Source organism: Trichosurus vulpecula, chromosome 1 (assembly GCF_011100635.1).
Source record: "Trichosurus vulpecula isolate mTriVul1 chromosome 1, mTriVul1.pri, whole genome shotgun sequence".
NCBI lineage: Eukaryota > Metazoa > Chordata > Mammalia > Diprotodontia > Phalangeridae > Trichosurus > Trichosurus vulpecula.
The window spans coordinates 52,221,039-52,239,797 of record NC_050573.1 but is presented as its reverse complement, the minus strand read 5'-3'; the positions used below and the strand labels follow the sequence as shown (position 1 = coordinate 52,239,797).

General features: G+C 40.4%; 1 protein-coding gene across 2 annotated transcripts in view; it reads right to left on the bottom strand.

Annotated features, from left to right (window-relative positions):
- ELAVL1 (ELAV like RNA binding protein 1) overlaps window positions 1-18,759 on the bottom strand; it is an 80,142-nt gene that overhangs the window by 22,105 nt on the left and 39,278 nt on the right. For both annotated transcript variants that reach the window (XM_036760740.1, XM_036760742.1), the window contains exon 3: window positions 11,576-11,679. In XM_036760740.1, the coding sequence (XP_036616635.1) occupies window positions 11,576-11,679 (104 nt within the window). The remainder of the gene's footprint in view (window positions 1-11,575; window positions 11,680-18,759) is intronic.

Sequence of the window (18,759 nt, the reverse complement as noted above, 5' to 3'; positions counted from 1 at the left end):
AGAAGGAAAGTCCCTACTCTTCACTGTGATGCTAGTACAGGTAGTTAGTTCCATGTCATCTTCCTTTAATCAAAACTTAAATATGACACACAGAAAAACTGACTAAATGTTTCTTGATGACTTCTACCTATTGCTCACAGTCCTGGTCCTGGGGGCAGTCAGTATAAGTCTAATCCCTCTTCCATGTGACAGCCCTTGAAATACCTGGACAGTTATCGTGGACAGTTTTCACTGGACAGTTCTCCTGGACCTCAAAGCCTTCTCTTCCCTTCAATGGAAAACAACTCCCATTCCTTTAACCAATCCTCATATCACATAAACTTGAGGGCCTTTACTATCATAATATCTCTTTACTGAAGAGCTTATCAGCTTTCCTAAAATGTAGCTTTTAAACTTGAAGACAATATTTTAGATGTGGCCTGATCAGACCAGGGTACAACATGACTTTCACCTTTCTAGTCCTGGCCACTGCTTCTCTGTTGAAGGGCAAGAGCATAACAGCTTTCTTTGCTTCCAGATGATACTGCTGACACATACTGGGCTTGCAGAGCACTAAAACCCCCAGACCTTTTTCAGATAAACTTCTATCTAGCCATGTTTCCTCCATCATGGATTTGTGAAGTTGATTTTTTGAACCCAAGCGTTAGCTCTATATACTAAATTTCATTTCACTAGATTCAGCCCAATGTTGTAGTCTGTAGAAGTCTGTCTGAAATCTATAATCCCACGTCTTAGTTTCGTGAAATATTAAAATTGGATAAGCATGCCAACTATGCCTTTGATCAAATCACAGAAAATAATGCTAAGTGGCACTGTTCTTTGAGCTACTCTATTAAAGACTTCCTTCTAAGTGACACCAAACCATTTAAGATGATGCCCTCTTGGGTCTGTTCATTCTACCCTGTACATATCTACCTAAATGTACAATAGTCTAGTCAACATCTATCTTTTCCTCAAGAACAGCATGAGATCCTTTATCAAATACTTGGCTAAAATCTAAGTAAGCTGTATTTACAGCATTCCTCTAATCTATCCATCTAATAATTCAGTCAAAAAAGAAAATGAGATTAATCTAGGATAACCTGTTCTTGATGAAGCTATGCTAGCTCTATATGATCACCACTTCCTTTTCTATATATCTGCTAAGCATTAGGATAGGAACTAGACTTCTGATTTCACTGGCATAGGGAATTCCCAGGTAAGAAAACTCCTACTATCAAAGCAAGATCAATATCATCTTCTATGTAAATTATAATCTTAGAGAGTTGCCTGGGGCACAGAAAAGTTAAGTGATTTCCCCTTGGTCCAGTAAGTGTCAAAAGTTGAACTTGAACCCAGGTTGTCCTTGCTTCAAGGCTAGCTCTCTATCTACAAAATGCTAACCATCTTATTTTTTTTTGGAGGGGGGAAGGCAGGGCAATTGGGGTTAAGTGACTTGCACAAGGTCACACAGCTAGTGTGTCAAGTGTCTGAGGTCAGATTTGAACTCAGGTCCTCCTGACTCCAGGGCCGGTGCTCTACTCACTATACCACCTAGCTGCCCTGCGCTAACCATCTTTTAACAATACTTTCTAGAACTCTGCTATGAATTGCAATGTGCAGATTCTATTATCTTTTCTTTTTTGAAAACAAAGAGATTTGCTCTTCTTCTATCTTCCAGTGCCTTCTCAATCCTACCCAGTCTTTCAAAAATCACTGACTCAGCAACCACATCTGAACTCATCAAGGGCAGTTGCTGCCCTCCTGTCATCTGCTTACTTATATTGGGTATCAACTCAGTGGTGGCCATCTTTATTCTTTCTTTTCAGTCCAAAGATTTTAGGCAGGGAAAACAGTTGAACAGCATTGCTTTCTCTACACAAGTTACTGTTGTCTCATCTATCCCAAGCATTAATCTTATGCATCGTTTGACCCTCCCTGCTCCTCAGTTTTCTTTACTAGATTCAACTCACTATAAGCTTTCCAATTCTTGATACTATTGTTACAGGATGATGCCAAAGATTTGTATTCATCCCCTATTACCCTTCCTTGCTTCTGCCTTCCATACACATTTTTTAAAAATCTAAATTGATTGGTAAGGTTATATGTCCACCTTAGCCTCTAGACAGTACCTAGTTTTCCTCCTCATCAAAATTTCTTCATGGTCTTTCAAATCTGGCTTGTCAGCTTCTTATCTCTCCTAGGCTGACTTCTCCACAGAATTTTAGTACATGGCATCCTATATATACTTTCTCTGAACTTTGAAAAATTGATTATTCTAAAGTGTAGGATGAATTCACTTTATCCCTGGCTTTCCTCTCTTTATCACAAATTTGAAAATGATCTGGGCCCATCCCTTCAAAGTCCCCATTATCTCCATCCCAAGAACCATTTCTTTCTTGATGGTGAGAATCAGATACAAAATAGAAGTTTCCCTTGTTGGTTCCTCTATCTCTTGAAGAATGAAATAATAGTTAAGAAAAGTCAACAAATCATTAGCCTCTTCACTTAATAGCTGAGAGCTCCAGCAGATTTTCAAACAAATGGAGTTCCTCATCACTACTATATTATGCTTTGTGCCACACTTGTGATGTTTCCCAAAATACTCACTTAGTTCATCTTTCTGTCAAGGTAGTCTATAGTATAACTGCCTCTTTTTTTATATGGGGATATCTTTCGTACATGGGGATTTTGGATCCTGTGAACTTCTGAGGGTCTCTACCGTTATTCTTTCAACACAACAGCTGCTCTCTAGGTATCTAGTTGGGCAGATATACATGGGCATCATTCTTCCTCCCTTTCTTTTTTCAGCTTAAGATCCTTTTAATTAGATTTGCAAGACACAAATACACAAGAGGCAAATACACTTGCCCAAATTAGGTGCATTCCATTGCTGTTTTTCCTGTATTTTAAGGCATAGTCCAGAAATCCAAATCCTATTCTCAGATACCATCTTAACTTGTTTTTCACTTCCCAAATCTCTCTCTTTCTTCTGATGTCCTTGCCTTCAATTGACCACCTATATCCCTAAGATCTTCAGTTTCTTGCCTGAGACTCTGTAATCTTTATCGATGTTTTCTAGGTTCTTTCTGGCAAAATTATTTGTGCCCACGTGAATCACTAGAAATCATGTGATTTGACAAGTCACGGGAAGTTCTCAGCCATGTCCTAGATGTCCGAGGGATAGTGCAGAACTTGCTACTATTGTTGTGGGGTAGATAAAGAGCAGTTTTAGAGCCTCCTCAGCAGGAGTCATCAACCACCACTATTCATCTCTTCTTGGTCTCACTCTTATTATGCCAGACAATCTCTTATCTCACAACAACTGGGAATCCCTATCATCATTTGTTGGAATGTAAACAGTAGCAGCTTCCTCTTCAGTGTGTCCAATGTCTTCCACCCTCCAAATTCCTGACAGATTAAGATTCCCCTCTGACCCTTCAAATCTTTTTCTTCTTCATTTTCACATTCAAGCATTTCTTTGTTGTTGTTTCTGTTTTTAAGTCATTCTCCCAGATAACCTCAAAACTGGTTATTACCACTCTACCTTTTCTTCTAGGAGAGAGACCAGTCTGTACTTTAAGCACAGCAATCACTTGGATATGTAAGATATACAAACAATGCACACTCTATGAAAGCCCCTGAAAAATCCTCCATACTTGCTGGATATGACATGCTCAGTTGTTAGCCATTCTTGATAGTAGCTCCTGGAAGAGCTGTTATGTAAAAGTATACATACTTTTAGCTCTGGAATTGTCATTCTCCTCATCTCCTAAGAACATTGTTATTACCACGATGGCCACACCCAACATCTTTTCCCTTCTTTTACCAAGCTCTGAGCAGTTTTGATATGTATTAAGCGCCTACTATATGCCAAGCACTGTGCGAAATACTGGAGATACAAAAAGAAAAAGAAAGATAATCCGGACCCTCAAGGAGCTTATAATCTAATGAGGGAAGAAAATACCCAGAAAGAAGCTGAGTGGCAGGGACAGGAGAGGGTGGGGAAGGGGGCCATGCTGCAGCAGATGTTAGACTTGAAATCAAGAAGAACAACTTGTGTCAAATGAAGAGATGGATGGCATTTTGAGCCCTCTATAAAAAGACTATGGGAGGTGCTTTTTCACTCTACCCTCCAGGCCTTCAATCAGAGATACAGAAGCATCTGAAGGTACTAATGAGGTATGACTAGCAGAGCTGAAGCAATTCCTACGATGATGATGAGTCTCCTGGTGATAAGTTTTTCCTGGGCAAGACATAGTGAAGATGATAGATCTGAAACTAATCAGAACAGCTGGTGGCAAATGAAGAGATGGCTTCTTCTTGATTCTTCTTGATTGAATGAATAACCTTTTGTTTCCTCTTCAAATGTTTCTCCTTCTGCTTCTCTTCATTTAGCTCCTCCTCCACTTTATCAGATCCTTCCGCTTGAGTCCTTCTCAAATCTTTCTTCAGTTGTAGTCCTTCTTCCTAAAGTTTCCCTTACATAAATGTGCAAATCAATGAGATAAAGACTATAAAGTGCTAGATAGGAGAGCCACTCCTCTCCTAGTTCTATTCTTGACTCTTCAGACTTCTCCACCATGTCTCAGTAAGGATAACTTTCTCCCTCCTGCTCTTCAGGTCCCTTTTATGCATTCTCCATTAGAATGTAAGCTCCTCAAGGGCAGGGACTAGCTTTTTTGTGTGTGTTTGTATTTGTATTCTTGGTACTTAGCACAGTGCCTGGCACACAGTAAGTGTTTAATAAATGTTTGCTGACTTGATCTAACTCTTAGAGGCACATGACCAAGCCTTTGCAGGATGATTCAAACTTCTAGAGAAAGGCCAACAGGGGATAAGCTAATAAGTTCTTTTTTGTAGACAGATCTTTTATTAAAATGTTGCCTTGACTATCTGCTCCATCTGACCAGATGGGAAGGAGTGGGAGGAGGGATGTGCTTTTATTTAGCTGCCACCACCTAACCAGTTTTTGATTTCAATCCAAACTAGGAATAGATGTGGAAGAATTAGAAAAGTGGTCATCACATCCTCCACTGTCTTGGTGCCAGGTCTAGCTGTTATTTTGGGCTCAAGGGATAGGTGAGTAGGGTAGATAAGGATTCAGCAAAGAGCAATATCTAAAAGTTCTTCTAAAAGCCTAAGGGAGAGGGAATAAGGGAAGAGGCCTGAGCAAAAAGGAAAGAGTAGAAAGAAGAATCAAGGTGCAGGGAATTAGTAATCCTCAATTATGTATCAAAAAAAATTCAGAGTAAAAGGAATAATTTAAGCTTGGAATAAGCCACAGCAACATGAGAACATACATGTGGCATCTACCAATAAACACCGGGCAATACTTTCTGCACAGGAATCTTGATGTGCAAAGCCAAAACAGACTGGCCTTATATGAAATAACAGGAAATAGGTACCCAAAAGACGTGAGACACAGAAGGACCAGGCAACCACAACTGGCTACTGAACATACCAAGCAGTGTTATGTATAGAAAAATCAATGAGGAAAATAAATAACAACCACAGTGGAACAGCGGCTCCCACTTCTCTAGCATTTCAAAGTTCCCAAAGCATTCTGGATCGAGAGACAGTCTAGACTAGTTTAGTGAATAAAGGGGACTACTTTGGAGTCAAGAACTGGTTTCAAACACTGACCCCTGCCTCAGCTAGCTTTCTGATCTCACTTAACCCCTCAGTGCCCCCAGCAGCTCTCTAAGACTATAACTTACAGAAAAACCTTTAATCTGATTTTAATCTGCAAGGCATATTTCCCACAAGGAGTAATCCCCACTGATGAAATCATAAGACTCCTCAAAAGAAAAGCTAAGATGCAGAGAGTGTAATGCTGAGAGAAAAACAGGAAAGGACTTATTAACTGAACATACTTCCAGGGACAGAAATGAAAAAGGACAAAGGGAAAAGATAAGGAAATACAAGGAATTAAAGTGGAAAGTGAAATCTCACCCTCAATATGGAATGGCATAAAAAAGGCCACATCTCCTCAGCTCAAAATAAAAAATGAGCTCTTTATATTATACGTTAATCTGATGTTTCCCAAAAAACATGTTTCCAAAAAATATAAAAACCATGGTTAGTCCCCTTTATCACAATCACCCAGGCCATTACCCTCCAGGAAGGACTGCATCTAAGCCACCATGGAGAGATGGTTCTCCAGCTTAGCTTTAAGTGTCTCCAGAAAAGAAGATTCTACTATCTCTCTTTGTGAGTCATTCTAATGTTAGAGTCTTCCTGAAGAGTCTCCCTAGAACACAGTGATGGATAAACCCATAGAAACTATGACTACTCTACATCAATACCTTTGATAATTTCTACGAAAAGGGACTTAATCAGTGTGGACACTTACTCCACTGAGACAGATCAACTTTCCTCATTTCATAAGTGTGCTATGGCTAAAAAATCTATCACCCAGCAGCCACCTTTTTTGTAATGAGCCTCTGCACTCAGCTAACCAATGCTGAAGTGGCTGATGTACAGTACACCTCCAGGCCTCCAACCTGGTAGATTTACTAGAGCCAGGAGGTTGCTGGGTTTACGTCACTTCGTTCATTAAGCATTTATCAAGCCTAACACTGAAGGATGCCCAAACCAGTTAAAGTGTTAAGGGGCATACAATTCTAACATATTTACAATCTGACTAGATACACATTATGCATAGCAGGTGTCTGTTGAATGACTGATTAACTGAATGTTAAAATGTGTACTAGTAATTTTAATAGGAATTCAGAAGTATAGATTGGAGAAACAGGAGAAGACAGAGCTTTAGTTGGACCTTAAAGGGATTAGCGTTTTAATATTGGAAGGGAAAGAGAAAGAGCAGTTTCTATCATGTCTTCAACTGTAAAGAAAAGGAGGTTAACTAGGTAATTTCTAAGGGCTCTTCTGACTAATTCTATGACTCCATGATCAAGATGGGAGTGTATATGTGTTTGAATGTATATGCTGTGTACATGTGTATATGTGGTGCATGTAACGCATGCGTGTGTGGTGCACAGCATACACATGTGTACATGGATGTGGATACATGTGTATGTATTGTATGGTGTGTACATGGAGTGTGCATGTGTGGTATGTGTGTATGTGTGGCATGTGTATGTAATGTTTTTATGTGTGTGTGTACACACACACTGCGCAGTGCACACGTGCGTGCGCATCCGTGTATCAGGGGGATATATGTGTGTGCATAAATTGTGTGAGGTATATGTGCATGTATGTGTTGTGTGTGCATGCGTGTGGTTTGGGGGGGGTGTTGAAGGGAGTGGGAAGCATTTGGTAAAGAAGGGCCTCAGCAAAGGCACAGAGGAAAAAAAATGAAAAATGACCATGATACCTGTGGGTAAGAAAAAGGAAACTGAGAGGAAAAGAAAGGAAGAGACGTATGAAAACAATTTTAGGAAGATGAATGCTGCAGTAGTACAGTAGACAGCCTGGAGAAGGCAAGAGAACACAGGCAGAAAGATCCATTAGGAGGCTGTTATAATAATCCCAAAGTGAAGGGATTAGAGTCTGAACTAGGGTTGTATCTCCCCCATCACTATACAGAGTAGAAGAAACAAATTCACAAGTGGGAATGGAGAGAGATAAAAGGGCTTGATGACATACAAAATATGCAGAGTAAAAGAAAGGGGATCTAGCCTGGGAAACTGGAAAAATAGTGGTACATTTAAAAGAAATGGTATTTGGTAAGAAAAATCACTTTGGAGGGAAGTTAGTTCATTTGAATTCAGTTTTGGTCATTTTGGGATTGAGTTGATGGATGAAAGAATATCAAAATGGAAATGTTTTGTAGACAGTTGAAAAAAGAGGAAAGATATAAACTTGGGAATTATCTGCAGAGTGTTTAAGTCATGAGAATGAATGACCTCCTCAAGGGAGTGAATGAGGGAACAGGTCTGGAAAAAAAAAGAAGAGCTTTAAAGGGTCATCCTCTCATTTAAAAAATAGGCGGCAAAGGAAACAAAGAATTAGCCCGAGCTAGGAGAATGGGAAAAATGCAGCATCACAGAAACTAAAGGAGGAAAAGGTTTCAAAACATCAGTGTTCAAGTGATACAGAAAAATCAAGGTTACTGAGAAATGACCATTGAATTTGACAAGAAGGACATAACTAGTGACCTTTTAGGAGGCAATTCTTGTAGAGCAGTGGTCTTGGAAGCTAAGAAGGGACTGGTAAAGGAGAAACAGAAGACGACACGCATAGATCACATAGTCGGGGAAGCTGGTAAAAAAAAAAGAGACACTGGACAGGGATTGGGAGGGTTTACAACACTGCCTATTGGTCTGGGACTGGTAGACCAGGCCACTAGGTTAACGAAGATGGACTTACAAGATGTGGCTCAGTTAGTTTCATTCTCTTCTTTGGCCATAAACCAATTCCTAACCTAGGGCAGGGAGGTACGGGGTGTTCAAGAAGGACTTACACCTCTGGTGAAGGCTTGCCGAGCCCTTTTCAGGGCTGCTCGTCCACCTTTGGTGTCTACCTAGCACTCAGCTCTCATCTGTGGCTCCAAGAAGCTGTGGCATGAACAGCAGCCACACCCCAGTAAACCATTTTGGCAGATAGGCTAAACGAGGTTAAGGATAACTGACAGGTCTCAAACCCATCCATGAGTTAGGGGATGTCTAACCCAAGCATGTAAAGACTTTCCCTGGCAAAATGGGCCGATGAGAACAATTTGGAGACAGCTGAAGCAGGAACTGTGGGGCACTTAGAGAGCTTGGTAAGACATCGACGATACTAAGGTCATCCACTTCATCTCAGGCCATCTCGATTTGTCCTGACTTTTGTCTTGCCACTAGACTTTAATGTCTCTGGAAAAGAGAGTAAGGCCAACAACTTTGTGCAACTCTGCCTCACTAAAATCTAATTCACATGCAAGTCAAGACATCCCTGTGATGTTATTGGTCCTCTTCGAAAACAAAGGACAAACAACAACCTAGGGCAGCTACTTCACTGCTATTACATGGAACCAGGCAAAAATAAACCACAAAATAAAAACAGAGGAACCAGCCAACTACGAGCTGATAAACCACAAATAATAACACCTCAAAGCACATTCCTGTCAACCAAAGAAAAACGTAATTATTTTCAGACCTTGTAACCTGTGTTGAATGATCACTATGTAAAAGATGATCTACAAACATGGAAACATAAGACACATCAGGATGATGGGCACCTCCAGCAGTCCCTTTCATCCCTGTCATTCCCTTCCTACCACTTTGGTACCTAATTTACCCGGGACAGGGGCTAGCTAGCTGATATTTAACAAATTCAAAGGCCTTGGATACAAAGTACTATCTACAGGATCCCTTACCAGGAAAAACAAGCAAGACACTTCATTTCAATGCAGGCCAGAGCTGAAGCCCCCAGGAATCACTATGATAGAATCTAGAAACAGAATTCAGGAAGCAGACATGCAGAGCCTAGCCCATCTGGAAGAATCCTGATTGTTGGGGCTGCCCATTTTGGGCTTCCTAGCAAGCTCACACTGGTCAACTGCCAAATCTCAGAAGCACGGTTACGGCCAGAGACCACTGCACTGGCATAATTCATCAAGCATTTATAAAGCAACTTCCAAGTGCAAGGCACTGTGCAATGAACTGGGAATGCCAAGACAAAAATCCTAAAAAGCCTCTCTGCCCTCAAAGAGCTTGGGAGGACACAACATTTATACAGGTCAGTACATACAAGATAACCTGAGGAGAAAGAGAGCACTAACAACTGGAAGCATCAAAAAGACTTCCCATAAGAGAAGGCTTAAGTTTGGCCTTGAAGAAAGCCAAGGATTCTAAGAGACTGAGATGAGGAAGTTCGCTTTAGGCACGTAGGACAGCCTGTACAAAGAAAGGGAAGTAGAAATCAGGTCAACAAAAAGGAAATGTGGCAGTTGGCTGGAATGTAGATGGTATGAAGAGGAGTGATATGAAATAAGCCTGGAAAGATAGGCTAAAGCCACAAGATATAAAAATTCACACCTGGACTTCATTTGCACCTAATCCAGATAAACAAATATTGGTAAAGGGCTAAGCAGACCTGGCTAACTAACTTTTTGGCATTATTTTCAGCCAGCAACAACACAAAAAGCAAATTCCTGATATCATGGCAACTAAGAGCATGCCTCCTAGAATTGTGGAATTGTAAGGGACTCTAAATCTGGGTCAGCCAACTGCATTTAGGACGGTGAAAACCCTCAGTGATGGCCATTTCTGCCATGCCACGCCCCCAACATATATATGTAAATGTGTGTGTGTGTGTATCTGTTATCGTTCAATCATTCCTGACTCTTCATCACCTTGTGGACCATAGCATGCCCACATTGTCAATGGGATTTTCTTGGCAAGGATACTGGAATGGTTTGACATTTTCTTCTCCAGTGGATTAAGAGTGAAGTGACTTGCCCAGGGTCACACAGCTATTAAGTGTCTGAGACCACATTTGAACTCAGGTCTTCCTGACTCCAGGCCCAGCACTCTATCCACTGAGCCATCCAGCTGCATCCATACACACACACACACACACACACACACACACACGCCTCCTTTTGCTCTATTTCTTTGTTCAATTTAAAGGTGAACAGTTTATAACTGTTAATCTGTGATAAGTCAGATGGCTACTCATGAAACCTAACCAAAGGGCTTATGAGGCATGTAAAGGGAGAAAGGATAAGAAAGGATACAGAACTGGGAACGAGAGAAAAACAAAAGTGAGTTAAATATGAGGTAGAAGCCTAAGATTATGACAATTCACTAACTAAAATCAAATACAAAGTACTTATCACCTCATATGTGCCAAGCAGAGTAGGGGAGACCTGAGGCAGCTAAGTGTGCAGTGGGTACAGTGCTGGGCCAGGAATCAGGACACTCACTAGCTGTGTGATTCTGGGCAAGTCACTTAACTTTTGTCCATCTCAATTTCCTCATCTGTAAAATGGGAAAATAATACCTTCCTCACAAGGCTGTTGTGAGACTTAAATATTATTTGTAAAATGCTTAGCACAGTGCCTGGTACATAGCAAGAAATGAATAACTGCTTGCTCTCTCCCTACTACATAATCTGTGCCCTCAAGAAGCTTACATGTGAATTGTGAATGGCCTTGAATTCAATGACTTCTTGAGGTCCTTTCTGCACTATTTTTTAAAACATTTTACTACTGTGATTATGGCTACCGCCAAAGGAGGTCTTGGAAACAATATCTGGCATGTTATCATGTCTTGGGTGGTTCTGAAAGCTAGCAGAATGTTCCCTGTGGGGTAACAAGAGTTTGACTAATAAGCTCCAAGCCTAGAATTTGGATGATACAATGTTGCAGGAACGTTGGGAAAACCGTCTCCTTTTCTTTGATTTTTAGTTTCAACTACCAGGAATACAATTGCATCATACATTATTTACTTTACTTCTCACATAGAAAAAGAATGGAGATAAAACATATTCTTCTGAAGTACCAAAACTCTGAAGAGAATCCCTTTCAATTACACACCAACACATCTACCACACTAGGAAGTTGATGGGTCATTGGTACACTTTTTAAAGTGGCAGCACTCAATACCACTCTGCTGAATGAAGGGAAGTTGTAATAAAACCTTTTTACCTTAATGGTTTTTGACTGGAGTCTCAGGCCATTCAGTGTATTTATTGCTCTTTCGGCATCTTTTGCAGTCACGTAATTCACAAAGCCATAGCCTAAGCTGTGTCCTGCATGGAAGAACATATATAATGTTTTAAATGAACCACCACCACCAAGGCATCCCAATGTTCGTTTTTTGCAAAGATGTTGGTTATCCATTATAGAAATCTCCCTCTATAACTAAAGACCACACCCAAACATCAACGACTTAGTCACTTTTTCACTAATTATGCCCAGCAGACCTGGGCAGGTACCTTGAAGCTGTTAAAACTGAGTGAAGGACTATGGGCCACCTGAAACCAGGACCCCACCTCCAAGCATGAAATCACTAACTTATATGCTTCATCTTTTTAGCTCTGGTTAATTCAAACAACTGTAGATAATAAGAAAAACTGTAAGACCACAGAGATATGAACATTATTAACAATAAGCCAGAGGCTAGATCTATGCCTTTCATAAAGAACAGAAGCCTGGGGCATGGAGCAAGCACCATGCCATGGCATCATTCTTATCATATGATGTCACTACTCTCATTCTTTGGGGGACAAATAAGAGGGGAGCTGTAAACTTTGACTTATCTTTCACAAGACTATGCAATCTGTTCCATTCCTCTTGAGCCAGTATCCATGGACAAATTGGATCCTTTGGGGCACGAATCTGGTTTCCTTTTTTTTTAATTGATCCATACAGTGACCTGGAGGCATAACTCTTAGTGGACAAGGAAGATGAAGTTACTTACCTGAGGCTCCATTTCTTTGAATATGAAAACACTGTTGTCCAATGACAACAGAACTATCTCTGAAAAGAGCTGCTTTGGGCTGGCTTGCAGGTTATTTCCATTACGTTGGACATGGGCACTCCCTAACGCCGCTCGTGAAGGGGCAACCTCAGCTTTCCAAGCCTCAAGAAAACTGGCATGAACTGGTTAACAGAAGACCGACAACCATGATAATAATCATAGTCTATGACAGAAGAAGAGCCAGGAAAACTCCCGAGCTCCCGGCCCAACTCCTCCTTTGCTGCCATACTGGAAGTCACCGCCCTGATGTGGAAGCCAGGCTTCAGGGCAGAGCACACCAGGTACTGGACTCAAGAACAAGGGAAGATCTGGCTTCAAATCCTGCTCCAGATACTTCTTAGTTGGATGACACTGGGTTACTTAACCTCTTTGTGCCTCACTTTCCTCATCCGTTAAATGAGTGTCAGGACTTGCTGGCCTCTATGGTATCTTCCATGGGCAAATTGAAGATCCGAGGAGCTCTCCATCCTCACATTCAAGAAATGGGGTTATCCTAAGCAAACTAACTCCCTCTCTTGGAATGGATTACACATCTGGACCAAACATGGGATGGGGGAACCTGAGACACTGACCTTGTACGAGACCTTCTGGTGCCTAGATAAAACACTTGATCCACCAGGTGTTGAGGGAAATCCACATCACTGACTTTGTCCTTCTCAGCTCAGAAGCTTTCCCTGAAGCTGTAGTTGAAATGGTACTTCCTCTACTCAAATTAATCCCAATGAGAGCAAAGCCATAGAATAAGAGACTCTTCCAACTTGGAAAAATCCTAGAAACCCTTTAATCCAACTTCCCATGCAGTATAGGAATCTCTTCTTCAGTATCCCTCAAAGATGGTCATCCAGCCTCTACTCAAAGAGCAAAGTGTTCCAATGGACAGTTCTAGTTGCCAGAGAGCTCAAAGAATCTAGAGTTGACACAGAGCTTAGAAGTGATTATTCTACACATCCATACCCACACAATCACAGTTCTTTCTTAAGCTGAGCCCAAAGCTAACTCCATATAATTCTGACCAACTGATTGGACAAGTAATCCAAAAACTTATTCACAAAAGATTGCTTTGTAGCTGTCTCAGAACTAGATCATGCACTGGCAGCAGATCATCCTAAGGATACCCAAGATGTGGTAGAGGTTATTTTTATCCTTATGGGTCAAATGAAGTTGGGAATAAAAGGTAAAAAGTGATGGTGGAAGTGAAGAACAAGCTAAGGAAGATTATCTTGTGATGGATAAGAAATCGAAAGATCACTTTATAGAAAAACTATGTACAATGGTCTTTGTGATGATTCTATCCCCATGAACTGATGGATGGAGAGGAAGAAAGAGAGAAAACATGCTAACGCAGTCTGAAATCATTGTAGGGGCAAAGAACACATATCCACTCTCCTTTCCCCAGCAGAAATGTAGAGAATGAGAAGTGTTGGTGGCAGCAAATGCCCCAGAATCAACAAGGTCAGATTTGTCAAATGTTAAGAAGTCAGGTCTAGATTGAGCCATCCTCTGCTTTTTTGTAAAGATCTATCTTTCACTTCCTGTCAGGACTGGTTAGGACAGCTGACAGTGAAATCCCTGAAGAAGGAGAAGGGGAGCAAATATGAGTACATAAAGGGACAGCAAAATCTTTGAGTTAGCGATGGGAAACCACAACTAGCTGAGTTCTTTATGATGTAAATCCTGGTAAACCCTCCCAAAAAGGGCCATGGTGATGGTAACTGACCTCTTGAGGATATAACAGGGAAATAATATATGGGCTAGGGGCTTATGATCAACACCTTTCTTCCTGTATCCAAGAAGTTCCTTCAGTTTTTTTTTTTTCCCATGAAAAGAGAACTGACAAAGCACAGCTCTTAATTTTAATACCTTTCCCTTATCAGAACTCAAGAGGCCAGAGTGAAGGAGTCCAGCTCAGGATATCTGATAGTGTACTGTCCTTGGGAAAGGAGTATCTCTAAAACACTTAGGTCCAGGAAAATATCAGATGATATTCTTTCTCTGGAAAAACCTAGGGATAAAAGAAGCCCAGTCAGAGCTTCAACCACTGTACAGTTAAAGACATTTTAGTGGTGTCAAACTCAAACAGGAATAGAGGCCATTCATTAGTCTGTACATAAGGATCCCTGGGGGCTGCATATTAATTTAAAACTATATTATCTCCATTTTATTGCATTTTTATTCATTTTGTTAAATATTTCCCAATTATATTTTAATCTGGTTTGGACTTCACTAGGGAGTATTAGTTACCCTGGGCAAGTCAATTAACTCCTATCTCCATAAAACTGGAGAAGGAATTCGCAAACCACTCCAGTATCTTCGCCAAGAAAACTCCATGGACAGTTGGTCCACAGGATCTCAAAGAGCAGGACATGACTGAACAACAAGGGAGTATTAGAGATACGCTGCATGTTTGATACTGTGCTTTGGACCACAGCATGACATTCCTCATTGGCAGCTGAAAGAAAGGACTAAGAGACTTCCTGTTCTCCTTTCATGTAAACACTCACAAATACAATGGACCATCTATTGCCTGGGAACCTGCTCTAGTACGTGGGTAGGCATCTGTACATACAGAGTCCACTCATTTGAGTATAATTAATTTATTACAACATTTAGAATCTTAAAAAAAAAACACAATTTAGCACTTGATTATCATCTTGTGTTATTTCATGTGGTTTGTCTGGTCTTTCCTCACCTAAACTGTAAATCTGAGACCAGGAACCAATGCATGGTGAGAACTCAATATAGGTAATCTCTTTCTTAAATAGGTTATATCCCAAAATTCATTTCTAAGTGAGTTCTTTGGAACACAGAATACATCTTTGTGTAGAAACAATGAGAGCTTAGGCTTCAATACAAAAGCCAATTTAATAATTTAGTTGATCTTTTTGTGGTAGCAAAGAACTAGAAATTGAGAAGATCCCCATCAGTTGGGGAACGGCTGAACAAGTTGTAGTATATGACTGTGACAGAATACTATTGTGCCATAAGAAATGATTAGCAGGATGCTTTCAGAAAAACCTGAGAAGACTTATATGAACTGATGCAAAGTGAAGTGAGCAGAATCAGGAAAACACTGTACACACTGTAACAGCAATACAGTACAATGATCAACTGTGCATGGCTTAGTTATTCTCAACAATACAATGATCCAAGCCAATTCCAAAGGACTCAGGATGAAAAATGCTATCCAGCCCCAGAGAAAGAGCTGATGAAGTCTGAATGAAGATGGAAGCATTTTTTTAAACTTACTTTATTTTTCTTGGTTTTATTGGTCAGTGTTTTCTTTTGCCACATGGCTAATACCATAATGTTTTGCAAGACTGCAAATATATAATCTATATCAAATTGCTTGCCTTTTTAAGGAGGAGGGAGGTGATGGAGGAAGAGAGAAAATATAGAACTCAACATTAAAAAAAGTTAACAATTTTTGTTTGCATGTAATTGAGAAAAATTTAAAAATTAATAATTTAGCCAAACTAAAGTATTAAGAGAAGGTCACAGACAAAGAAGGATGTCCTATATACCAAAATGTTAGTAGCAGCACTGCCTCCAGTAGGAAAAAGCCAGAAATAAAATAGATGTCCATCAATTGGAGAATAGCTAAATAAATTAATATGAATGTAATGGCATCTTATTGTACTATAAAAGACAAATATGAGGAATTCAGAGAAACAAAGGAAAACTTATATGAACTGATGCAGAATAAGGTAAGCAGAACCAGGTAAGCACTATGTACAATGATTATATAATTTAAGTGGAAAAAAACCACTAAAATGAAGACAAATGCTGTGTATTAGCAGGCAACTAGGTGGTGTAGTAGACAAGGTGATGGAATTGGAATTGTCTCAAACATGATGTCTCAGACATTTACCAGCTACGCACTTGGGAATTATGGCTGGGGGTAGGTGACAGCAAGTCATTTAGCTTCTCCTAGCCTCAGTTTCCTCATTTGTAAAATAGGGATAATAATAGTACCTATCTTACAGGGTTGTTGTGATGAACAAACAGGAATGAATATGTGTGTGTGTTTTATATAGAGAGAGTACTTTGCAAATCTTAAAGCATTATATAAACACTAGCTATTATTATATATTATTAAAAGTAATATAAACTATGGGCTTCCTTCTATATCTTTCTGATCTCTAGGGATCTCCAGGGATAGAACATTATCCAACATCTTGCTGAACCTATGTATTTTAGAAATGTTCCTTTCTTAAGGGTACCAAGAAAGATTCTGGCCTAGACTCACTCACCTTGGTTAGTAGTAGTTGTAGTAGTCGTAGCAGTACTGGTACTGGTATCAGTACTAATACTAATAGCAGTACTACTGGTACTATTATTGACCAATCCTGGCCCTAGAAAAGGGATGAAGAGATACATTTCTCTCCCTTGATTTAAAAAATAGGGGAACATTGGAGTAGAACGTTGAAGCAACCATCACCTATCAAATACAGCTACAAAGCTGTGTTGGTCAGTTTTGCTTAGCTGTTTTCCTTTGTTACAAAGGGAAGGCTCACTGAGGTAAGACTATAATATAAAACAAGATCATCAATTAAACCTTATATTAATCAGTCAATCTACAAGTATTTATTAAGTACCTACTATGTGCCAAGAACCAGGGGCACAAGTACAAAAAATAAAAGAATCCCTTCTCCCAAATTCCCAATTACACTGTAATGGGAAAGACAAGTATATATACCTATATAACTTAAACAAAAAGTGAAGAAATACAAATACAGACAAAGTAGTTAAGTACAAGGCAGTTTGAGAGGTAGAGCACTAGTAATTGGGAGGATCAGGAGAGGCTTCATAAAGATGGCACTTAAAAGAATAGGACTGAGGTGGAGGTAAGAAGAGAGTGCCTTGCAAGACAGCCAGTGTAAAGTTCTGTTTTCCTTTTTTTTTCTGTAGGAAAAGGGATCCCAATTTCCAACTAAGAATTCAAAATGCCAAGGATATCTCTCACTGTACTAATCCCAGTTGCAAGAGAAAAATCTCCTCTATTGCTATGCTACAGCATAGAGGGGGGCTATTCCTCTCTCTTCTTGCTTATGGTACCTACAACAGAAGGTTCCCCAGAAAGACTGTTTCTATAGGATTAGGGGTCTCAATTCCCTTTCTTTGCATGAAGGGGAATGGTGGGCAGGAAGAGGGAAGAAAGGTGTTCTTCCAGAGAAGAAGGAAGCTTTGGCTGAAGCTTGGCCTGAGACATGCTAAGCTATTATAATAGTAGGTATGGAAGTATGGATTCCAGGCATATACCTCTCCCCAACCCCCAATTCTGATGTTGAGAACTTGTCTTTCTTCTTCCAAGCCATATTCATGGGTGATTTTGTCTGAGTCCCAGGATATTCTGGCCCTGATCCAGTGGATCAACCAAAGTAGAGAAAATAACACAATGGTCCTCAAGTGGAAACATTCTATGAGAAAACTGTCAGAGACAGTTCTACAGTCAAGCTAGGCTCCCATCCAAGAAGAAAGGATAATGCATAAAGTAACCTTTCAGAAGGAGCCTTCCACCAAATTCCTCTTGTTGCAAGAAGGTTAATAGCCAGTTTGCCTGGGATTAAGGAGCTATGACTCCTAGAAGGATGTGAATTCCCCTGGGAGGCTCAAGAGCCACCAGTGATAGCACTCACAGGCTGAAGTCTAAAACCGCTAGACTCCACAGAAAGATCTGAAAGTCTGGCCACATAACTGTGGGACCTAGGTAGGTGAAAAGAACTGGGTGTAGATCATTGGGCTGGGTAAAGGTGGAGGGAAGATAAGAGTACAAGATAGTCAGCCACACCATAAAGGTCCCTTTCACACACAGAAAGCATAAAAAGAAAAACAAGTTTTGCATAATAAAGATTAGTCATCAAAAGAGAGGGAAGTTTCCTTGGCCACCAATACCTTTGCTTTGAAAGCAGTTAAAGCTGGGAAGAGCATCCCCTTCTTCAAATTAATAGGAAATGGGCAGGAGCAGAAATAGAAATTGGCCTAAAGACACTCCTGTGAAGGGATGGATATGTCCTCTGCATTCTTCCAGAGGTCTCTGAGAGACTAAAAACTGTAGCAAAAAGGGGCAAGGAGGACCTCAGTAAGAAGGAGGAGGGAGTGGGAGAGGGAAGAAAATTCAGGGAGCAGTAAGCTAAATCCTTCAGTGACTGTTCTGGGCTTAACCATAAGGTTTGTTTGTTCAAAAAGGCTTAAAGAGGGATTGGAAGAGACAGAACTTCAAAGGGGGGGAGGTAGAGGAAGAGGAGGAAAAGAAGGAAGAACCTTTGGGCTCTAGGAGAGTTCCTCTAAGAAAAATAGAACAGTCGGGGCAGAGGGAATTAATACCAGGTCTCTAGCTCAAAAACAGGGA